This window comes from Schistocerca americana, chromosome 1, assembly GCF_021461395.2.
Source record: "Schistocerca americana isolate TAMUIC-IGC-003095 chromosome 1, iqSchAmer2.1, whole genome shotgun sequence".
In the NCBI taxonomy this organism is placed as follows: Eukaryota; Metazoa; Arthropoda; class Insecta; order Orthoptera; family Acrididae; genus Schistocerca; species Schistocerca americana.
In genome coordinates, this window is record NC_060119.1 from 665114469 (window position 1) to 665140257 (window position 25789).

The 25789-nt window shown below is 40.5% G+C and overlaps 1 protein-coding gene across 1 annotated transcript in view; it reads right to left on the reverse strand.

Annotated features, from left to right (window-relative positions):
• Positions 1–25114, reverse strand: part of LOC124544647 — a 69551-nt gene extending 44437 nt beyond the window's left edge. Inside the window, exons 1-3 of the mRNA XM_047123264.1 lie at positions 24972–25114; positions 24060–24253; positions 1827–2055 (exon numbers count right to left, since the gene is read on the reverse strand). Coding sequence (XP_046979220.1) covers positions 1827–2055; positions 24060–24253; positions 24972–25047 — 499 coding nt within the window. The 5' untranslated portion in view covers positions 25048–25114. The remainder of the gene's footprint in view (positions 1–1826; positions 2056–24059; positions 24254–24971) is intronic.
• Between the last annotated feature and the right edge of the window lie 675 nt (positions 25115–25789).

The following is a 25789-nucleotide window of genomic DNA, read 5'->3' on the forward strand; positions in this document are numbered from 1 at the left end:
TCCAAAAGATCATTTATGTAGATAAAAAACAACAGCGGACCTACCACATTTCCCTGGGGCACTCCAGATGATACCCTCACCTCCGATGAACACTCACCATTGAGGACAACGTACTGGGTTCTATTACTTAAGAAGTCTTCAAGCCACTCACATATTTGAGAATCAATCCCATATGCTCGAACCTTAGTTAGGAGTCTGCAGTGGGGCACCAAGTCAAGTGCCTTCCAGAAGTCAAGGAATATGGCATCCGTCCGATACCCTTCATCCAGGGTTCACAAGATATCATGTGAAAAAAGGGCGAGTTGCATTTCGCAGGAGCGATGCTTTCTAAACATGGACAGCAACTTCTCTGTGTCAAGGAGAGTCATTGATAGCATGGGTGGAATAGGTGGTGCTAGGAGGCTGCATAGAGCAGGTCTTGCAGCGGGGATAGTCACGGAGTAGGAGCCATATGGTAGGGAGATGGGTGCAGAAGGAGCATAGAGTCTGACAAGCATATTAGGGAGATTGGGAGGGTGACAAAAAGCTATTCCAGGTGTGGTGTGCTAAATCTCAGACAGAATGGATCTCATTTCAGGGCATGACTTTAGGAAATCATGGCCTTGTCAAAGTAGCTGGCCAGGATAACAATGTGTGACAAGTGGTGTGCTCCGAAGTTGTTTTTTGGAGGGATCAGCAGTACCAGGTTTGGATGTGGGACCCGGGAAACCTGCTTCTGAACTAGGCTGTTGGGACAGTTACGGCCAGTGAAGGCTGAGGTGAGAGTGGTGGTGTATTGCTGTAAAGAGTCTGCATCTGAACACACACATTTGCCTCAAATGCCAAGATTGTGTGCCTGGGAACATGTGACATGGAAAGGATGGCAACTGTCAAAATGTAAGTACTGTTGTTTGTTAATAGGTTTAGGTTTAATGTGGGCGGAAGGGTGTAGCTGGCCTTCGGTAAGGATCAGATCAACTTCAAGAAAAGTGGCATGGCATTTGGACAAGGACAAAGTTGATTAAAGTGAGCAAGGAGGATGTCATAGGTCTGGAATCAGTTGAGTGTTGACTGAGGAAATGTTCAGCAGCAGGTGTGGGGGATGTTGGTATAGAGGGAGATGGCATCAATGGTGACAAGCAAGGTGTGTGGTGGGATTGGCACAGGCATGGATTTCAGACGACCTAGGAAATGGTTTGTATCTATAACATTGGAGGAAAGTCTTTGTGCTACGGGTTACAGGTGTTGGTCAACTAAGGCAGGTCTACTTTCGGTGAGTGCTTTGAAGCCTTCCTCCCAAAAGTGCACCTGTTGTCAGGCATATTGCCAGACAGTACTGTTCTCTCCCCCCCCTTCCCCCCCCCCCCACCTGTACCCTGCTAACCCTTCCCTTTCCCCCCACCCCATACAGATTGCTGCTTCCACTGTACCAGAAAGATGCACTCCAGTTGAACTTCCAGATATGGTGGTAATGTGTGCTTGAGGTATGCTTGCTTGTGTGGATGAATGTGTGTATATTTCCTTTTCTGACAAAGGCTACGACCGAAAGCTAATGTGTGTATTTTCGTTGTGCCTGTCCGTGACTTAATGGGTCATCATTATGGTAAGAAGCAATTTATGTTTCCCTTATATTGTTGATATTCGACAATCAAATAATATTAGCCAATTGGTTTTTGAGACCTAAAATACAATAAACTGACTTCACTACATCATTAGTTTTATGTTAGAGGACTAGATCATGACCAGCAAGTTAATATGAGAAGTTAGATATATCAATATAATTGAATCGCATATGAACTGTAACAGGATAAATGTTATAACCTTATGTAAATTCAAAAGTAACAAACCCTTCTTTGCCAATGCTGTTGTGCTGAGTGCTTGTGACAACTGATGCTCCATGTGTTCAACTTCAAGCTGCATAGCCTCTCGCTGCTCCACACTGCGCTTTGCTCTTTTAGAACCAAAAGTTCTACTTAACTTTGTATAAGCTTGGAGATTCTGCATTTCTTTTGCAGCTGGTTTCTCTGACTGGACTATCGGCGAAAGGTTTACACTCTCCACTTCCACAAGTCGAACCTACAAGTTCAATTTATAGTAAGATATTGAAGCAATGAAAATATATACAGTGAATGTGCCACAAGTTGAACAATTTAACACAAACAGAATTAGTTAGACACAAAACAAAGTTCAATAAAAGATTTCTTGAAAGTCAGTTAAGCTGTTTAGGAAGTTCAAACAAATAAATAATACCATAAATTAGTTTATTAACTCATTTATACCATGAAAAGCTCTGACGTGATGATTTTTTATATTCCACTTAAGTTGTAATATCACGGCTAAATGTGGTCTTCTAGACCTTACAAAATGAAATACATGGAAATGTTTCATGTGCTTTCCAAAAACTTAGAGAAAATAAATAATTACTGTATTCTTACACCAATACTAGCATTTATCTCTGGAATAAAAAGTGGAATTATCACAGTTATCAAATTTCTTCACATATACTTTAGCTTCCATAAAACATATGCATTATTTCATGAAATTTACTCACAAAATACTCAGTTTATGCAGAAGTGTGTGTGTTTGAGGTTTACGGGCGCTAAACAGCGAGGTCATCAGCGCCCAAGTTTATGCAGAAAGTTCACTACAGTTCCAGTTGGCAGATTAAAAGAGGAAGGAGAAGGTACGTACTGTAAGAAAGTTAGTAACTAAGCAGTCCCTGACAGTTGAAGGTGCACAGTTTCAAATTCTTACACCTGTGCAGTTCAAGTAAACTATATTACTACGAATAGCTGTGGGATTTACACAAGATGGAGACATCAAAGATACTGAACCCGTTTCATGTGAGGTATTTCACAAGAACAAAGATTCATCTGACTGTCAGAGATGCTGTCACAAAGTTTCAAATCTGAATACACACCACTGTTGAGTGAGAGAGACATCTTGCAAAACAAGATGCAAAGGAGAATATAGTGTGATGGGGAAGGAAAGAGGACATTTTGATGTCTTTTCTCTATGGAAAGGTATATAACGCGCACGCACACGCATGCACACACACACACACACACACACACACACACACACACAGACACACACACACACACACACACATACGCGCGCGAGCGCGCGCTTTCTAAGATATCCAAGGAATCTTTTTATTTACATGCAGCATGCTACTAAATTTAGCTCTTTAAATCTACACCTAATACAGAAACTATTTATGTATATGTGTGAGTATGTTTCACATGTCCTCCTAAACAGCTGGACCAATTATAATCAAACATGGTACACATATCCCTTACTGTCAGGCAACAACTGCTTTGAGGTAAGAACCATCTACCTACCACAATTCGTGTGAAAAATTGCTGCATCATGCATGACCTCTAAATTTATTACTTCTGTCCAACTAAGGCTGTTGGCAATAAATTTCACAAACAGAACCCACATATGCCATTAAATGTACTTAAAAAATTATATCATGGTACCACATATAGTTCATGAGGTATTACGTACACTGAGATATGCAAAAAAATGCCACATGATGCACAAAATTTTAATAAATTTATTCTTTAATATTAAAGCACCCCTACAGCTGAGTCAACAAATAGAAATCCCTGACACCTGGTGGCACTTTTGACAGCTTTTAACTGTGAAGTGCAAGCTGCTGTAAGTGAAAGTGAAGATCGGTTCTCATTGTGATTAATGTAAAATAGTCATGCCTTGCCAGATGCCCTTGAACTTTGTACAGAAACACTTACTACTTCACAGACTGCTTTCCAACTTTATTTAAGTCCCTCAGTCAGTGTATTTTGCAGGTTTTCTTTCCAGACTAGTTTACAATAAGAAGTAAAAAGCACGTGTCCTTAAGATTTTGCCCAAAAGTCTGTTATTAGAATATATACATAGCACAGTATTTCTTTCTTGTATAGGAACTATTGTGCATTATCTACTACATTCTGAATGGCTGTAACATTAGAATGTACCTGTCTGTATACTGCAACATTAGAATGTACCTTTGTATATACCTTCAATGTATAGCCCTATAAACCAGCATTCCACTTCCACATTTCAGAATTCCTTGTCAAATATGTTTAGTAACCTTTTTTTTCTTTTTGCACCAGTTAAATATTTATTTAAGTAGTGTATCTTATTGAAGACAATAAGTGTGTATCTTTCTTTGATCTTGAACTCTATCTCATGCCCCACAAAAAAGTACAACACAATCTATGCTGCTATGGTCAGTTCATATATACAATGGATACTAAGGTTGAATCAGCAGTCAAGGATAAAAACTTTGAATTGAGCACAGATCTGAGTACCAAACTTTTTGGTTACTAAACTAAAAAGCCAATGCTATGCACAATTAAACACTAGGCGAGAACTGTCTCTCTTAAGTACAAATTTATGAATGTAAGTATTGTTAAAAGGATTACATTCTTCCATGAAAGGGTAATCTAATTGCTCTTTCATGGAAGAATGTCACCTCTGCTTCCAATGTACATGGTACACTAAAGCTAAAATTAAAGAATTCCAATTAGCTTGGGAAAGAAATTTTACACAGAGGGTCTGGGAATCTGAAACTGGTACTGGGAATTATCACAGAAAAATGAAAGGATGCAATAATTTTAAATTAAAATTTTTATTTAAAGACTTTTTGAAAATATTATTTGTAAGAGGTGCTGGTCATTCTTGTTTTGAAGAAGGGATGTCTGATGTATGCAGATATAATTATAGGCCCGTATTGCTGTCATAAATCTGCTGTACAACTGTGTAACTTGTTTTACGCTCAGATATTACATTCTTTTCATAAAATAAACTCTCCACTATAGTATCCACATGAGTTCTGTAAACTGAGATACCCCATTCGCTCTGTTCGTCCATGACATAGAGAGTGCAGTTAAAGTTATGTATGGATCCTCCTTGCATTTTTCAATATGGCATGGATATAAACTGTTATAACCTTTAATCACTAATAAATTGCGTGGATATACAAAAGTAGAAACACTAGCGGGTTACATGTTACTAACTCCGTATCTGTCATTCGACTGCCGTGCCGTGACATGCGGCCGGCGCCGTTCATAGCCAGGTGGCGCTCCCGTGCTCGGCCGAGCTGCGGAGTGCCTCTATCGCCGTGTTCGCGTACTAACGTAGCGGCACTTTTGAATGTCGTGGCACTGTCACAACACTTTTCCCCCCTTAAAAAAAAAAAACACTCACTTCCTTGGAGACACGGACAGTGCGGAGACATCCATGGCCTCTTGGGAGGCCCCGAGAAGATCCCGCGGAGAAACACGAGAGTATGGTCGAAAATGTCCAGGACGGAAGCTTGCGCGTGGAACGTGCCTCCTGGACGAGATGATGGGTGAAAACTCCAGAGCAGCATCCATAGGTGTCAATCAACAGTAGCCAATAAGTGCCGAGGAAGGGGCCGGCAAAGTCAGCGTGCACCCGTTCCCACGGCTGCGCCGGATCAGGCCACGGAGAGGGCAGAGTACGAGGTGCAGCCAGTTGTTGAACACACTGATCACACGCAGCGACCATGTGGGCGATGTCCGAATCAATACCGGGCCAATAAACGTGCTTGCGGGCCAGGGACTTAGTCCGAGAAATCCCCCAATGGCCCTCATGCAATAGTTTGAGAACATCTTTGCGAAGAGAGGCGGGCACCACAACCCGTGGAGATGCGCCATCCGTGGTCAGAAGAACAACACCCTCACGAACAGACAGACGAAGGTGCAAGACATGGTAGTTGCGAAGGGGATCCGATGCCCGGCCCTTGGTCCTGTCCGGCCAACCCCGCTGAACAAAACCGATCACCTGACGCAGGACCGGGTCCCGCGCAGTAGCCGACGCGACCTGCAAACCTGTAAGTGGAAAACCATCGACCGCACGACGTTCTTCCTCATCAATGTGGAAACAGTAGTTCATCTTGATCGAAAACCGGGTCGGGGCCCACCGGCAAACGCGACAACGCGTCAGCATTGGCGTGCTGGGCGGTGGGGTGATAGTGAATCTCATAGTGAAAACGAGACAAGAATAAGGCCCAACGTTGCAGGCGGTGAGCTGCCTTATCCGGAAGCGACGCCGAGGAGCTGAACAGAGAGACCAGCGGCTTGTGGTCGGTGATGAGGTGAAACTTAGAACCATACAAAAAAACGCTGAGCTTTTTTAGAGCATAAATGATAGCGAGCGCCTCCTTTTCGATTTGAGAGTAATGCCGTTGGGCATCGTTGAGGGTCTTGGAAGCGTAGGCGATGGGTCGTTCCGACCCATCCTCATACCGATGGGCGAGAACAGCCCCTAGGCCGTACTGTGACGCGTCAGTCGCCAGAACCAAGTGCTGACCCGGACGGAATGTGGCAAGACAAGGCGCCGACTGCAAATGAGCCTTCAGGCGGACAAAAGCCTGCTCACACTCGGCGGACCAACAGAAAGGAACGTTTTTGCGTAATAGCTGATGCAGAGGATGAGCCACCGCCGCCGCGGAGGGAATGAATCTGTGATAATAAGCAACCTTGCCTAGAAACGCCTGAAGTTCTTTGACCGTAGACGGCTGGGGTAGAGCGGTAATGGCCGCAACGTGCTGTCGTAGAGGACGTATACCCTCACGGGACAAGTGGAAACCAAGATACACAATGGAGGGTTGGAAGAACTGTGACTTGTCCAGACTGCACTTCAACCCAGCTGAATGCAGAACCCGAAACAGTGAACGCAAATTGCGAAGGTGCTCCTCAGTGGAGGCCCCCGTGACAACAATGTCATCCAGGTAGTTGATGCAACCGGGAACGGAAGCCGTGAGCTGTTCCAAAAACCGCTGAAAAATGGCCGGCGCGCTAGCGACGCCAAATGGTAACCGCTTGTACTGATACAACCCACAAGGAGTGTTGATGACGAGAAATTCCTTGGAAGATGCATCCAACGGCAACTGATGGTACGCCTCCGATAAGTCAAGTTTGGAAAAGAACTGGCCCCCAGCGAGCTTGGTAAATAACTCCTCAGGACGGGGAAGAGGATAAGTGTCAATGAGGCTTTGAGCGTTGACAGTGGCTTTAAAATCACCACACAATCGCAGACTCCCGTTTGGTTTAGAAACCACCACGATGGGCGATGCCCATTCGCTGGAGGTAACAGGAAAGAGAATCCCCGAAGCTGTTAACCTGTCTATCTCAGCTTTGACAGGTGCATGCAACGCCATCGGAATAGGGCGTGCCCGGAAAAACTTAGGGCGAGCCGTAGGTTTAAGAGTAATGTGGGCTTCAAAATCCTTGGCCCGACCCAGACCAGCAGAGAACACGGACGAGAATTCAGAACACAAGCCATCCAGCTGTTGATATGGAATGTCCTCAGATATGAGGAGCACATCAATGGAGAACCCGAACAACTGGAAAGCATCATAACCGAACAGGTTTTCAGTGCCCGCATGATCCACCACATAAAACGTGAGGGGCCTAACAACAGACTTGTAGGCAGTGGAAGCATCAAACTGGCCAATGATAGGAATTTTCTGCTTATTATAAGTTCTCAGATTTCGCGTAACTGGCGACAAGGGAGGGGAGCCCAACTCCAAATACGTGCGAGAATTTATGAGAGTTACTGCAGAGCCAGTGTCCACTTGTATGCGAATGTCTTTATCCAGAACACGAACAGTAACGAAGAACTTATTTGTTTGAGAAAGCACACAGTTAACGTCCATGTCCGATGCCTCGTCCTCGTCGACAAGAACTTTAGGGGACTGACACGCAGAAGCAATGTGGCCTTTTTTCCTACATGAATTACACGTGGCCCAACGTTTTGGACACGCGGCTCTGTCATGCTGTACGAAACAACGTGGACAAGAAGGAAGGGCGGAACGAACCTGCTTCTGTGGTTGCTGTTTTCGCTGCGAGCGTGGCGGCCCAACGCGACGTCGTTGACGCGAGTGCACCGCCGCCACATCGTCGTTTCCCTGTGAAACAGGCAAATTGTCCGCGTTGAAAGTGGTTTGTACAGCGCCTACATCACACCACACGTCTATTTGCGCACTAGCAGCGTGAGACACTTCAAACGATTGAGCGATGCTGAGAACTTCCGACAACGACGGGTTTGGCAATTGTAAGGCACGTTGCCGAACTTCTTTATCAGGAGCAAGCCGTAAAATAGCGTCCCTAACCATTGAATCAGCGTAAGACTCATGATGAGTGTCCGTGACAAACTGACATTTCCGACTCAGACCGTGTAGTTCCGCCGCCCAAGCCCGGTAAGATTGATGGGGCTGTTTACGACACCGGTAGAACGCCACGCGGGCGGCAACGACATGGGTGTTTTTTCGGTAATAGTTAGACAATAAGTCACACATTTCTTGGAAGGACAGAGAGGCAGGTTCCCACAGAGGGGCTAACTGAGATAGCAGCTGATAGATCCGTGGGGAAATCCAAGAGAGAAATAACGACTTACACATAGGAGCGTCGACAACGCCGAAAGCCAAGAAGTGTTGCCGCAAACGCTTCTCATAATCCTCCCAGTCTTCAGCGGCCTCGTCATAAGGAGGGAACGGAGGCGGAGAAGAGGAAGACAGACGATGAGTCAGCGACGTCGACAACGCCTGAATAGCAGCCGTCAGCTGTGTTTGTTGTTCAATAAGCGCGTGCATAAGCTGTTCCATGTCTGCCCTGACACGAACACACAATTCCACAATGCAGGAAAAAAATATCCGACCTCGTCGCCAAAAAGTGTTATAACCTTTAATCACTAATAAATTGCGTGGATATACAAAAGTAGAAACACTAGCGGGTTACATGTTACTAACTCCGTATCGGTCATTCGACTGCCGTGCCGTGACATGCGGCCGGCGTCGTTCATAGCCAGGTGGCGCTCCCGCGCTCGGCCGAGCTGCGGAGCGCCTCTATCGCCGTGTTCGCGTACTAACGTAGCGGCACTTTTGAATGTCGTGGCACTGTCACAACATAAACATTAGGCTTTGCTACTGGTCAACTTGTTACCACAACCAGATGTTCTGTTTTCACATTTGTTGGCTCCACCAACCCACAACCTGACTGTTACCTTCCAATCTAACAAAGAAATTGAGCTGCATTACAGGACAGTCTGTCACCACATCTAAGATTTCAGGGTATTCCATATGTAACTTTAGCCAAGAGTGCCATAGATAACATGCCCCGGATACCACCTTGTGCGTTGACTTCTAGAGCAGATTGATAGAGTTCTGAACTGTCAGTTAGTAAACACAATACACACTTTTGGAATACTGGGCTAACTAACGATGTTATTAGATGCTGTTGTATACAGAATTGCTGCAACACCAGAAAACTGTTGCAAAACGATGGAACACCAAGAGGATTGATGTGTTTTGTAGGCACTAACAGTTGACCCTCAATGTACATAAAAATAATATACTGTGAATAAACAGATGAAAATAAATGCACTGCTCATTAATATCTGTTATTGTTTCATTATGTTACTGCCAATACAGCATTGGAAACAGTGACAACAGCAAAATGTGTGGGAGTAACTGCCCAGACTGACAAAGTGGAATGATCACATTAAACTAGTTGTGGCAAAGACCACGCTGAGACTCACTGGAAGAATTGAAAGAAAAACTTAGCCAGTAAAGAAGTTCAATTTATTCTTAAGTACTGCTTAACAATATGAGACCTTAACAAGGTAGGATTAACAGAGTAGAAAAGATCCAAAGAAGAGCAGCATGTCATATCATGGGTTCATTTAGCAGGTGTGACAGCGACATAAAAATGCTTATCAAACCCATGATGCAGATGCTGTAAGAAGGCACTGTGAATCATGGAAAGCATAACTTAAAACTGATAATGTAAGTTCTTGGAAAAGTGAGGCAATACATTCCTTCCTCCTACATATACCTCATAAACTGACTGTACAGGAAAAATCACATAAATTAGTACCCATAACAATGCTTAATACAGTTGATTTTCTGATGTACCATTTAAGAACAGAACAGGAAAAAAGACAGAAATGACAGTATTTGCAGTGCCCCATACTGTAAGGTAGCATGCGGAATATATAAGTAGATGTAGATGTAATATGCAAGGGAATTCAGGGAGGAAGTGCCTTAAAGCAATTTCACAGGATGTTTGAGCTATATTTCTCAAACTACACACCAGACAATGGTTTCTTTTATAAAATTACAAGAGAGAATGGCGGGCCAGAACTTACCTTCAACATGTGAAATTCTTAGTACTGTCAACTCATACAGATAAAAGTACAGCAAACTACTCTAGTTTTTTGAACCATTAGTTCCTTCCTCAGGGAGGAAAGGGGCTAAGTCAGAGAAGATTAAAAACAATGGGCAGTTCTCCATTGATTCTCACATCAGGTGAATCTATCTCATCCTGGGATATGAACAACTTGTCCTTTTTTTAACATTCCCCAACCTTGCCTTATTTCCTCCATGAGAATGCTTGGATAACTTCTTGCATCATTAAATGTGTGTCTGCAGTACTAATGATTTTACCTCTTGAAGGTATGTCATTGCCGACCTTTCTCATAAGTTTACATTTGCTTCCAAAAAACTTTCTTTTCTTACAATTATACTTTTGTTTATTTTATCTGTTGTCAAAGTGGTACAAAGCAATCATTGGAAACTTTAACCCTTTCAGCCCCTCTGGCTACAATTGTGTACGTTAGCTTTTACTGTGTCTTATCTGCAACAAAAATATTTTTTCCCCAATGGAAACCTGAGGTACATATTTATGAATGTTCAACCATTTCATCATTTGCAAGTGCTGCCAACTTTTGGGCATCACTAAGAAAATATCAGCAAGTCAATGTAGTAGTGCGCAGCAGCTTGTGTCCACAGAATACACAAATGTGGTTGGTTCACTATATTCCACTGCATAATTAGTTATTTTAGTCCTTAAAGTAAAGCCAAGAGTACAAAGTATGTTTTGAAAATGGGTACATATTTTTATATAAATCTTGCATTTAAAATCATTAAAAAAATCATGTAAGAGCATTACTACATGAAGAAAAATTTCCTTCCTCCAGAAAAAATAAGTCTGAAAGGGTTAAAAAACTTATTGCGTTGTATAAAAGGATTGTTAGCTGTTGAAATGTATTTAAAAAAATGAGAAAGTACTGAAACTGTGTCAGTATATGATTGGGCTAACAGTCCAAACAAAAAAGTCAAAAGTCAGGTTATACATTTACACTGTTTGGTAATTGGGCATTCCAAAATGAAATCAACCAATAAAGAAAATAAATTTGACCCCAGCTGATTTGGAATATTATAATTTTTTGTCATTTTTATTCTACCTATAACTCAAAATGATCGTATCTCAAAAGGTATTTGAAGTACAGACCTCAAATGTATACCATTTTATTCATCTTATTATAGGCTTTAAAAATATGTGCTGCTTCACCAAATGATTAAAATGCAAAATTTACCCAAGCCAAAACCTTTTAATATTTTGAAAATTTCACAACTGGATTTTTAAAAAATGTATATTAATGGTATACTTCTTGTGAATGTGTGTATTCCTAAGGGAAAATACTTGTATTGCCAACTGTATCTTAGTGGTACTTCATTTAAAAGCTGAAATCTATTGTTAAAATGAAATTACTAAGTACTAATTAAGCACATTTCACTTTACTATTTTATAATTGTACTACATTATGCCATATAAAAGTTAACATAAACAATATAAGGCTTAGTATGAATTTTCCATTTTAAATGACTTAATTTACAGTAGTTTAGCTTGTATTTGTAGAACAGTGTGTGTGTGTGTGTGTGTGTGTGTGTGTGTGAGAGAGAGAGAGAGAGAGAGAGAGAGAGAGAGAGAGAGAGAGAGAGAGAGAGAGAGAGACCAATATATAATAAAACAATCACTTCTACAGTCTGTAATCCACTTCCGTACAGATGAAGTGTTGAGGTATAATTAGCACAGCACCGATGAGCGAAAGAGGACCAGGTAGCTGTGTGCATGTGTAGCTCATTAAGGTGGCAGAAAAGTGTCAGTGACATGATTTAAAATGCTTAATCATTCAATAAAATGTTGTAAGGCACATGTTGGAATACAAATACCAAGTACAGCCAACAAAGTGGAGTACTGTACTTTTAGTATTCCAACAAGTGGAGTTCAACATTTTATTGGGAAATTAAGACTGTTAAATCATGACACTGGCACATATGTGCCACTTTGTAATCCGAGGATGTTCATATAGAATGAAATCAATGGCTTAAATAAATGCACTAACATAAAAGTCAAAGTGGTTTTCTTAATATCCATATTCATCAGTTGTGGAAGTACAACATGATCAAATATTACCTCCCTTCCACTTGTTTCAGTGGGGTGAAACATGTATGCCATCAGTCAGTTTTTCTATGTGACATTCTATGAGGAGTATGCAGTATAAAATTGGAGCTTTGCTGGGGGGGGGGGGGGGGGGGGGGGAAATCTTATTTTGCAATCTGAATCCTACAATTTCCACTGGAAGAACATATAGGCTATCAGATGAAGAACTGTGAAAAGTGTCAGATTATATTGTAAAACAATGTGTTGCTACATCAATAATCTGTCATTATTGCTTGGGAGAACTAGGTTATGTCATTTGAAAGGAAACTATAATACATAACAGTAGACTCTAATAAGATTGTTAGTGGATCACCAAATATTTAACAAATTGTTAAATAATAACAGTAACTCAAATGTTTCATTAATAATACTGATTAACATTAATTTATTTTTACAATGAAGGTAAGAATAAGTAAATTATTCAGTGTCTTTTTGAGCATGTATTGTTGTGGTGTGTGTTGAAATATCTTCACAGTTGACAATGGAAAGGTCAAATGGGAATTTAAATTTAAGTGTATAAATCTATAATGTAATCAATTGACTGTCACAAAATTAAAACAATGATATGGAAGAATTTAGCACTGTTATGAATATTATCAATTAACGCACACCTTTAAAGCTTATAAGAAAGTGAATTAAATGGTACAAATTTTAGGTCTCCATGTCAAATAGTTTTTGAGATGCGGCAATGACAAGATTTAAAAGTGTAATTATGATCATCTAATTTCAGAGGTTTTAAAAATTACTAACTAAAATTTAAAATTCTCAAAAAATTTAATTTGAGAGTTTTCATGCAAGCAGCTACTACTACAAATGTACAAAAAAATTATCAAAATCTGTGACATCAATAACCATACCACTGTTCGATTTCACATGGACTGATCCTATCAGGAAAAATCAGAACAATTGGCACATGATCTTAAGACAAAGGATTTACTTTTACTTCCCAGTTGGTTAGCAGTGCCACATGAGGCAATGAAAAGTTCATGTCTGTTGCTGATCTTGACTGTAATGGTGGAGTTATTCTTGTGAGGGATTATCATTCAACAGCACTAGACTCTAGTGTTCTAGGATTGTCATTAGTAGCTCCCTATTCATCCACATGGTCTTCATCAGTGTTCAGGAGATGAAGAGCACTATAAGTGGTGTTGGAAACCCTGCAAGGTGCTACTGACAAAGGACTGTGAGTGTTTGGTGGTTGTCCGCCTTCTCCCTACTAGCCACTGCTTGTCTCACACCCATGACAAGTTAACAATTCACGTTAGTAGACGCATGCACAAAAAATGACAACAGATTGTTAAGTCTATCGCCATGAAACCAGAATAATGTCTTTAAATAAGTTAAACCCTGTAGAGTAAATTTTGTTTGTGACTTCTACTAGAGAAAAATTGACTCATCAATCTGAAATTAAATCATACTGGTACATGAGGCATGCTCTCACAGTTTACAAAGGTATTATTCTGGCACATTCAAAATCATCAGTCTCGTAAACTGACATACAGCTGGGAGAATGGTGTGCTGACCACATGGCCCTCCATATCCACACCCAGTGCCTGTGAGCTGAGGATGACACGGCAGCCAGTCAGTACCACTGGGCCTCCAAAGGCCTGTTCGGATGGAGTTAAGTTTTTATTCAAAATCAAGAAGAACATGTGAGGTTATTTTTTCAGAAGCTTCTAAATCCAAATGTCACCAATGCCACAGCGACAGAGTACATACTAAATGTGCTGCCACAGAGCATTAATACTGGAAAAATGTAGATAAAGACATTGAAGTGATGCTGATTAAACATCACATAAGTCAAAATACCAGTCAGATCCTCCTCAACAATATTTCCCGTGGCCACAAGCACCAGGACCTTGGTCACCTCTACACATGGACTTTACTGGACCATTCTTAGAAATCTACTGGCTCACTGACACATTTTCAGTATTTCCTTTTATGATTTAAATATCATAAATTACAACTATGAAAACAATTCAGGCTTTGTCTGGGATTACCTCCGCTGAAGGACTGTCAAAAGTAATAATTGCTCACAATGGCACTCAATTTTCTTCTCAAGAATTCAAACATAGTTGTGAAAGAAATAGCATTACACACTTCAAAACTGCAGCATTTCATCCAGAAGATAAGGGACTTGCTGAAAGCTTTGTATGGCCATTCAAGTCACATATGATGAAGCTCACTCAGCAGTATAGTAAGGATAATGATTAAACATACTTGTATTTCTTTTCAGTACAGAGCAACTCCACATGACACAAAATCTCCAGCCGAAAGACTGCATGGTAGACTGTATTGTACTTTAACATCAATTTTACAGCCTCTCATGCACCATTGGCCTGAATATTGACCATACTCGAGGCAAATGTTTTTTGAAAATAAATGATCTGTTACTCATTACCATGTACAAATTTGGAGAAAAAGTATCAGGTACAAGCCAAATCATACATTACATATAAAGTATACGTACATTATGTGTAAAGTATAGACATCACAAGGCGTCACAGCAATCAGAAGCTGCCACAACACACCCATGCACAACAAGAATAATTCCCACAATGTTCTCTCCTTCAGATTCAGATAACTTCAATGCAGACAGCTGCCGGTGGAATATACCAATGCAACCAGCAGCCACCCCCGACTTTGCCTCTGGCAGTGGGGCCCAGCTGCATGCTATCCAGTAATGACCAGATGGATGATGATGTCACACCTCAACACACAGACAAGCCTACAGGGATGTCCAAGGCCAACAATTCACTTGCTTGATCGACTCTGCCCCCTCACTATGGGTTTAGGTGTGGTGCCACAGATGAATGCCAGTGGGAGCAACATATGTGCACCCACAATATTAGCACACTAGCAAGCATTGAAGCAAAGAAGCTAATGAAGCCTCAGAAAAGTGATGCTGCTTCTCCACCAGCTATGGTACATAGGGTTAGCATCAGAAGGAGCCGCATAACAGATAGTCTCCATGTGGCAACACAAATACTACGATCAGTTACCTCTCAGATGGTGCTCATACCAGGTATCATTTAGTGCTTCTGCAGACAACATTCAAAAGAGCCAGTCATCCACCAATAGTTATGTCTCCCACCACAGACAGCAGTGAAACCTGAAACTATTTGATGCTTCTGGCAATTAGCTCACATGATGACATTCATCCCCAGAGCAAATGATTTAAATGACCATGTTGACACACGGCCAGTCACCATGCAGTTATTGCCTGCTTCCAGCAGTTCAGTTACTAACACATTATTTACAGGGCTGACCAATCTAGTCACTGGAGAAATTACGCCGAGTGTCTAACATCACACATACTGTTCAGTTATTGCAAAACTGAAATTAAACTTTACACTGCAGTCCAAACTGAACCTCAATTAGATTAGTTAGCAATTATCAACGTATCAAGTTGGATTAGGTTCATAAGTGCTACACCTCTTGCACAGAAAAAGCTGAGTACATTTTGTGATGTATATTCATTTAGAAAATTATTGTTACTGTACTCATGTTTTGCCACCAGTGATTCTGTGTAGAAGATACAGTCTGTGTAGAAGATACGAGTTTATAGCTCCTGTGCCAGCAGACCCCTTCCTTTTAGCTACAGGTATCTGTGGCAGAGGCTTCACTTCATTCTACCTTTATGTCAGGCACTTACCCTAGTGTGAACACAACAAGGATATTCTGTATTTACCTCAACTAAGCACAAATTTACTGTCTGTTAGTGAAATAGCAAGAAGAGGCCATCTGCCTTTATCTGACTAAGCCTCTAAATTTATGAGATATCCAACAGTGTAGCTGGTAGTGTCTCATTACAAAATGTAACGTATCGACTAGACCAATCATATCATCAGAATTATGATAGAAAATTAGTTTTGCGGTCAAACAGTGAAGACTTGTGGCATAAAAGACTAGGTCATCTGATTTCTGAAGCTATGTATGCTTTACGCAAAGGTCTGGCTAGTGGCATTTCGCATGTGGGACCAGTAAAAACTACATGCACAGTTTGCTTAGACAGCAAACAAACAAGACTTCCTTTCTCAAAATTTAGTTCCAGAGCCACAAAACTTCATGAGCTAGTAAACTCACCTCTGTGTGGGCTGATGCAAACTAGGTCAATTGGAGGAGAAAAAATTGCCTTAAATTAATTGACGATTATTCCAGAAAAGTATCTATGTCCAGGGTGATTATAATTAAACTTTCAAACTAGTGTAGAAATAACACCACTGGTCAAAACGACATCAAATTGCAATGAAATATTATCGGAGAAGGGGGAAAACATATGGCAGAAGAAAAATAAGTAGATACAAAACGTAGCAACAGATGGCACTGTAAGCATCATAACTGAATAGTGGTCGACTACAAATGACAAATGAAGCATGCAACAATGCCTAAGGTATATGTTTGACTTTAAACAAACTGTACTACTCAGTGTACATGGGTGTACAGGTATGATACTGTTAGTTACGTAAGCTCTTGCTATCACAGCAAGGTCATATCACATCAGATGGGAAAAATTGGTTTTTAAATGTAATGAGGCCAAAAACCGCATAAAAAGCATCACCCACATAAGTTTTTAATTGTCCTGAGGCCAAAAACCACATAAAAAGCATCATTGCATTGGTTTTAATTGTCCTGATTCCAAAAAACGCAAAAAAAGCATCAATCACATCAGTTTTTAATTGTCCTGAGGCCAAAAACTGCATAATAAGCAACAATCAAAACCAAATCAGATTATTAACTTCTGTGTGACTGGCGCAAAACATGCAATATGCTGTCCATTTGTTTTCGGTAACAAGTTGAAATTGAGACACAGCATGTTCACCAACTGATCAAAGTGTTTCTGAGGTCACATTCAGAACATGTTGTGCAATGCATACCTCCAATGCAGCTAAGTTTGCAATCGGAACACTGAACACAACATATTTCAGATAACTCCACAGCCAAAAGTCACACAGATTATGATCAGGTGATCGGGACGGCCAGGCTGTAGGGAAATGGTGGCTGATAATTCTAGCATTTCCAAAATTGCACCTCAGCAGCTGCTTAATTGGATTTGCAATGTGCGGAGGTGCGCCACCTTACATAAAAATGATCCCATCCATGATGTTGGGAGATGGAATGACGTGGTTGCGCAATGGATGCTAATAGCGCTTACAAATGATTGTACAGATAACAGGACTGGAAGCACCTGACTCTTCAAAAAAATATGGCCCTATGATAAAGGATGCTGTAAACCCGCATCACACAGTGACCTTTTCAGGATGAAGTGGTACTCATTGATTTGCGTGTGGATTTTCTGTTGCCCATGTTCGACACTTCTGTGTATTGACATATCCTGTCAGATGGAAGTGGGCTTTGTCTGTCCACAAAATCTTCCATGGTCAATCACTTCCATGCGAGCAAGAAATTCTAAAGCAAAGGCCTCTATTGCTGGTAGGTCAACAGGAAGCAATTCGTGCACATGGGTAATTTTGAATGGATAGCAAAGAAGGATGTTTCGTAGGATTTTACGCACAATACTCACGGGTATGTCCAATGTTCCAGCAATTCTCCATGCAATACACATTTGCACACTCCTGCATTGCTGTGGCCACTGCTTCCACTGGTGTCGAATCAATTCGTTTCCTACCTCTACCACGTCGCACACCAAATGAACCTGTCTTTTCGAATTTCCGAATCATTTTTCCAAATCCGTGGCAGTCATCAGACCAACACCTTTTTTCAAACCCTTCAGTGTCCGGAACTTCTGCACAGCGACGTGTGCACAGTCATCATTCTTGTAATACAGCATTACAAGCAGAGTGCGATCCTGCATTGAAACAGTCATGGCGAACGTCACAGATGCGAAAGGAGGAAAAGCCATGTACCCAGCATGTTTATACAAACTTCAATGGGCTGTTCATATGACAAGTGTTTTCATTTATGTATACTGACACCTACAGCATCATCTATTGACCAATTTCCACACTATTTTTTTTCTTCTGCCATGCATTTTTTTCCCTTCTCTGATAGTATTCCATTCCAATTTGATGTCATTATGGCCAATGGTGCCATTTCTACAGTGTTTTGAAAGTTTAACTTTAATTATAATCGCTCTGTATAATCTAAGGAAAAAAATCAAGTACCAAAGCTGATTTGAAACTTTAAAAATGTATTTGAAAGGCCATCTGCAAAAAGGATCTAGACTCTAGACACTGATGATGGCAGAGAATATGAGAACAATAATCTGATAAACATTTCCAGTCAAGAAGGGATCCAACATTAGACTACCGTGCCATATATGTCAAGCAACACAGACTAGTTGAGTGTTACAATAGTAGAAAAAGCAACATGCATGCTCTTCAAAACAAAGTTTCCAGGTAAATTTTGGGCAGACCCAGTTTCTGCTGTAGTATACCTAATTAACAGATCTCCAATTAAGGTATTAAGAAAATGACTCAAGGAAAAGCTTGAACAAACAAGAAGCCAAATCTTCAACAGCTCACAATATTTGGAAGAAAGGCCTGTTCTAAGATTCTGGGAGCACACCAGTGACAATAGGGCAAACAAGAATTAATTGTATGTTGGTAGATGGTAGGACACTTGTGATGATTCAAAAGCATGCAGCATTTTTTAACCGAATCGTCAAAAAATTATAAAAATGGAAGACTTTATTTTTGCCGAAGGTATATCTGGACAACTTAAAGAAGAAACAGAGACAGTGAAAGCAAACTGGTTGTTGATCACTTTTATAGAAGAGAAACAGACTAATAACAGCTCAAATAGAATAAACTGAACCTGTACATGAAATTATCACATCAAGCAGTAGTTCACTGAATATTAGCTGGAATGAGGAATCAAGTCAGAACAATACTGTGACTGCCCATTATTGTTATTTGCAACATAATCCAAAAAGCTGCCTGGTAGAATTTTGCAAAGAGCATAACTAAATCATAGCTAACACTTGGTTCAACAATCACAAAAGAAGGTTGTATACATGGAAGAGGCCTGGAGATATTGACAGGTTTCAGATAGATTATATAATGGTAAGACAGAGATTTAGGAACCAGGTTTTAAACTGTAAGACATTTCCAGGGGCAGACGTGGACTCTGACCACAATCTACTGGTTATGAACTGTAGATTAAAACTGAAGAAACTGTAAAAAGGTGGGAATTTAAGGAGATGGGATCTGGTTAAACTGACAGAACCAGAGGTTGTAGATAGTTACAGGGAGAGCATTAGGGAACGATTGACAGGAATGGGGGAAAGAAACACAGTAGAAGAAGAATGGGTAGCTTTGAGGGATGAAATAGTGAAGGCAGCAGAGGATCAAGTATGTAAAACGATGAGGGCTAGTAGAAATCCTTGGGTAACAGAAGATATATTGAATTTAATTGATGAAAGGAGAAAATACAAAAATGCAATAAATGAAGCAGGCAAAAGGGAATACAAACGTCTAAAAAATGAGATCAACAGGAAGTGCAAAGTGGCTAAGCAGGGATGGCTAGAGGGCAAATGTAAGGATGTAAAGGCATATCTCACTAGGGGTACAATAGATACTGCCTACAGGAAAATTAAAGAGACTTTTGGAGAAAAGAGAATCACTTGTATGAATATCAAGAGCTCAGATGGAAACCCAGTTCTAAGCAAAGAAGAGAAAGCAGAAAGGTGGAAGGAGTATATAGAGGGTCTGTACAAGGGTGATGTACTTGAGAACAATATTATGGAAATAGAAGAGGATGTAGATGAGATGGGAGATATGATACTGCGTGAAGTTTTTGACAGAGCACTGAAAGATCTAAGCCGAAACAAGGCCCCGGGAGTAGACAACATTCCATTAGCACTACTGATAGCCTTGGGAGAGCCAGCCCTGACAAAACTCTACCATCTGGTGAGCAAGATGTATGAAACAGGCGAAATACCCTCAGACTTCAAGAAGAATATAATAATTCCAATCCCAAAGAAAGCAGGTGTTGACAGATGTGAAAATTACCAAAATATCAGTTTAATAAGTCACAGCTGCAAAATACTAACACAAATCCTTTACAGGCGAATGGAAAAACTAGTAGAAGCCAAACTCGGGGTGGATCAGTTTGGATTCCGTAGAAATGTTGGAACACGTGAGGCAATACTGACCCTACGACTTATCTCAGAAACTAGATTAAGGAAAGGTAAACCTACATTTCTAGTATTTGTAGACTCCGAGAAAGCTTATGACAATGTTGAATGGGATACTCTCTTTCAAATTCTGAAGGTGGCAGGGGTAAAATACAGGGAGCGAAAGCCTATCTACAATTTGTACGGAAACCAGATGGCAGTTATGAGAGTCGAGGGGTATGAAATGGAAGCTGTGGTTGGGAAGGGAGTGAGACAGGGTTGTAGCCTATGCCTGATGTTATTCAATCTGTATATTGAGCAAGCAGTAAAGGAAACAAAAGAAAAATTCGGAGTAGGAATTAAATTCATGGAGAAGAAATAAAACCTTTGAGGTTCGCCGATGACATTGTAATTCTGTCAGAGACAGCAAAGGACCTGGAAGAGCAGCTGAACGGAATGGACAGTGTCTTGAAAGGAGGATATAAGATGAACATCAACAAACGCAAAACGAGGATAATGGAATGTAGTCGAATTAAATCAGGTGTTGCTAAGGGTATTAGATTAGGAAATGAGATGCTTAAAGTAATAAATGAGTTTTGCTATTTGGTGAGCAAAATAATTGACGATGGTCGAAGTAGAGAGAATATAAAATGTAGACTGGCAATGGCAAGGAAAGCATTTCTGAAGAAGAGAAATTTGTTAACATTGACTATAGATTTAAGTGTCAGGAAGTCGTTTCTGAAAGTAGGCCTATTTGTATGAAGTGTGGCGATATATGGAAGCAAAACGTGGACGATAAATATTTTGGACAAGAAGAGAATAGAAGCTTTTGAAATGTGGTGCTACAGAAGAATGCTGAAGATTAGATGGGTAGATCACATAACTAATGAGGAGGTATTGAATAGAATTAGGGAGAAGAGAAATTTGTGGCACACCTTGACTAGAAGAAGGGATTGGTTAGTAGGACATGTTCTAAGGCATCAAGGGATCACCAATTTAGTATTGGAGGGCAACGTGGAGGGTGAAAATCGCAGAGGGAGACCAAGAGATGAATACACTAAGTGGATTCAGAAAGATGTAGGTTGCAGTAGGTACTGGGAGATGAAGAAGCTTGCACAGGATAGAGTAGCATGGAGAGCTGCATCAAACCAGTCTCTGGACTGAAGACCACAACAACAACAACAAAAATCCAAGATGAAAGTAATCAAGAATTCCAAAGCCAAAGATCCTGCATGGCTTCATAACTCATCAGTCTAAACAGTCAACTGACTCCAATCCTTTTGTCACCAGCAGATGTAATGATGTTAGACAATGGTAGAAATTGGCTTGTGGTAACACAAAAGAAGTTACAACCTCGCAAAGAGAACAAAATATAGGAGTCTGCCATTTGACCTTCATTTAAGAAGCTAGTAAAAGTGAAATGGGTCTTTAAAATAAAGAAAGATTTTGAAGTCCACAATGTATGCTATAAAGAATACACAGTACTAAAAGATTCTGCTCAGATGCATTGGCTGGAATTTGATGAAACATACACACCAGTTGTAGGATATAACTCATTACGGTATTTATTTGCTATGGCTGCTAAACATGATCTTGACACTCATCAACTGGAGTTGTCACGGCTTTCTTAGAAGGTTACTTGTATGAAGGGATCTATGTAAAGGTTCCAGAATTAGATCCAGTTATGAAGACATTGAAAGATACTGGTGTTGCAGAACTGAGAAAAACATTATATGGATCACAGCAAGGTGGGCACTGCAGGAACTTGAAATTAGGCAATAAGTTGTTGAATCTAAACCTCGAAAGGTCAACAGCTGACCACTGGGTCTATTACAAAAATTATTGTCATACATTTCTGTAGTTGCTGTTTATGTGGATTTTCAGTAAAAATCTCAGGGGGAAAAAGATTTTCAAAAGAAAACTAAGAGAAGAACGCAAGCTGAAACATCTTGGTGAAGCTACTAACTATTTATGTATACAAATTAAGTATCAGGAACTACAAAGAAGTCCGCAGCTTGTGGTTGTGTGGTAGCGTTCTCGCTTCCCGCGCCCGGGTTCGATTCCCGGCGGGGTCAGGGATTTTCTCTGCCTCGTGATGACTGGGTGTTGTGTGATGTCCTTACATTAGTTAGGTTTAAGTAGTTCTAAGTTCTAGGGGACCGATGACCATAGATGTTAAGTCCAATAGTGCTCAGAGCCATTTTTGAACTACAAAGAAGGTTGTCTATTGAAAGACCAGACTAACTATGTGGAACAATTCTCCTCAACAGATTCATCTTGGAAGAGCGTAATCTGATATCTACAAAACTGGACAGTTGCCAAGCACTCACTCATGGTACAAGTTTGCAAGTAGAACAAGAGCAAGAAGCTATGAAAAACATAACCTATCATGAAGCACTGCAAGCTTCATGTAGGCTTGGTTAGGTACAAGGCTGGACCTAGCTTATTCATAGGAATTGTCAGTTGTTTTCATAAAAATTTAGGCATACTGCAATGGCAGGCAGTCAAAAGGATTTTTTGATATCTAAAAGGTACGAAGGATTTGAAGCTACTATTTTCTAAAGCACGACAATGTAATAGATTATTGCGATGCAGACTGAGCTGAGATTCTGAACACTAGCCAACATCTGGCTATTTGTTTACATTTCAAGGAGCAATGATATCCTGGTAGAATAAGAAACAGCTCACTGTAGCTTTTTCCACAACTGCAGCAGAATATATGGCTCTGTCCTCAGTGTGTCAGGAGGCTATATATGACTTCAAAGGCTAAGCCCAAGAAGGATGCTTTCGAGCTTCTCTGTGGCAACAAGGAAGCAACTAACTTGTCTAAGACTAATAGCTACAGGAGTCTAATCAAATGTATAGCCATAAAGACAACTATTTATAAGAGAGAAAAAAAGGCAGCACAAGTTACTGTGAAGCACTTAGCCTACTTTCAGAACAAATGTTGGCATAAAAGATTACAAAACCACTGGCAAAGCCTCATCATCATCTGCTGCTTCAAGATTTAGGGCTGAAAATGTAGTTGTTTTCTGATTTTTGCAGGCATGATTCTAGGTGGAGATAAAAGTTATGTATTAGATCCCCCTTGCATTTTTCAGCTTGGCTTGGAAGCAAACATTAGGCTTCACTACTGGTCATTTTGATACCACAATCAGATTATCTGCTTTCACATTTGTTGTCTTCACAAACTGACAAGCAAATTGTTACCTTTCAACCTAACCTAGACCTCGAGCTGCTATATGGATCACTCTGTCACAACAACCAACATTTCAAGGGGGGGGGGGGGGGGGGGGGGGATTCCAATACATAACTTTAGCCTTAGTGGGACTGTGAGAACTGAGAACCTATGCCTCACTTGTTACAAGTATCTTATGCATTGGTATGGTTTAACTATGAATGCTCTATTTCTTTATTCTGTGTAATATAATGTGCAAGAATTCATGCTACAGTTTCGTTTTATTAATGTGTGTGCATTAAATGTGTACATTCACACAGAGGCTTACCAGTAGTTGTTCTCCTCACACACATTCATCGTGAACAAGAAAGTGATGATGGTGCAGAAAGTGCTATCCATCACATTCTGTAAACTGATTCACAAAGTACTGCAGTAGCTACTACATTAGAAATTGTTCATTGGCCACAGCTGCTGATGTTGATATAACAAAACTAACATAGATTACCTTATTGGTCTGTTTGTTACGTATAGCTAGGAGAGTACGGCACAATTTGCTTGAAGCAGAAGCCGGTGATCCAAAATACACTCTGGACTCAGAGGCCACTGCAACAATGCGTTCTCCAGTTTTCTTGTCACGATAAACTCCACATTTCAGCCTCTCCACAGCATCTGGCAAGAGCTCACCATTTTGAAATGTAACTGCAAACAGTACATATTTGATATTGATTTACAATTACTTGTGTAGCAGGAGCTGCATATGAAGTAGGTACTTAGACCCTAAACTTACACAGCATAAATTCAGTTACTGTTTACATGACTTTTGCCTTGTTACAGAAGACTACTAAGAAGACAACATTTTATATCGGCCTGATATGAAAAACAAGAGCAATAATCAAATGAAACTAGCGAAGAAAATGAAAGCTACTTATTAAGATTATCACTTAACACTGAAGCTATGGTACTGTGAGAGATAGTGTCCCCATTGGAGCTCTAAAAAACGGGTGTTCAATGTAAGTTTTTTAGCGCAAAGTCCACTTTTTCTATTTAAAATTTTCACAGTGGTCAATATCATTGTTCGGATCGACAAAATATTTATGCCAACACATGGAGTTCGATCTAGCACGTCTACAAAAACGTCCGCACTACAGCGAACGGTACTCAATTGGTTGTTATGAATAAAGTGCAATAACACACGCAAATAAAACTATACTACAATAAATAACGTTGGGAACTAAAATAATTGGTTGGCTTGATTAGCATCAAACAAAAGTAGCATTCTAGTAACTACTAACATAAATAATTCGTGTATTAATACAACTCAACATTTATGAGAGTCAAAGCCAGGATACTTCTTTTAATTCGGCGATTGCGGAGAAATGTCTAAAGTTCGGTGAAATGTAATAGTGCGTCTGATTACCTACGATAGGATGCCGCTTCTTGGAGAAAAACTGTACATCAGTTATCTCGCCTGTTTCTCCTTGCTCACCGCCCATGTTTACTGTTTGTGTTTACTACGAAGCATGCCCTCCTGTATACAAATCCAAAGATGTTCATAAAGATATCCTACATTCAATTCCGCGCAGTCAAACATGTTAAGCCCGGTCAACACGCAACGATCTGTCTGCGCAGACGTCGGCGCAGATGTCTGTACAGGCAAAAGATCGCTGCAAATGTAGTGTGTTCACACGACACAAACCCAAATCTACTACTAGACCGCCATCTGTCGGTGTAGAAAAGAAATATCAGTGGCAAGCGACTACGCTCCCCGTAAACGTCAAAAATTTAATTCAGTTACTTTGAAATATGGAAATGGAGGAAGTTCTGTTGTGGTCTGTGTTCGCAACTTCTGTTGCAAAAAACATTCAGACCAACCGCAGGAAACAGATAAAGCGGTCAAAATGGTGTAGACAGTGGCTGCTACAGCTAAAGCAGTTTTCTCACGTAAATTTACTGTGAGAGTTGCAGGGCGAGCCTAACGACTGGCGAAATTATTCGCGAATGGATGTCGAAACTTATTATTGTCTCCTAAAGCTTGTAACCCCTCATATTATGAGAAAAAAATACTTGTATGAGAAGGGCAATTTCTCCTCATGAACGGCTGGCGGAAACATTAAGATTCCTAGCAACAGGAAGGAGCTGCAAGGATTTGGAATTTTCAACTGCAATATCGAAACAAGCGTTGAGTGAAATAATACCCATCACATGTGAAGCTATTTACGCTATCCTGAAGGATGA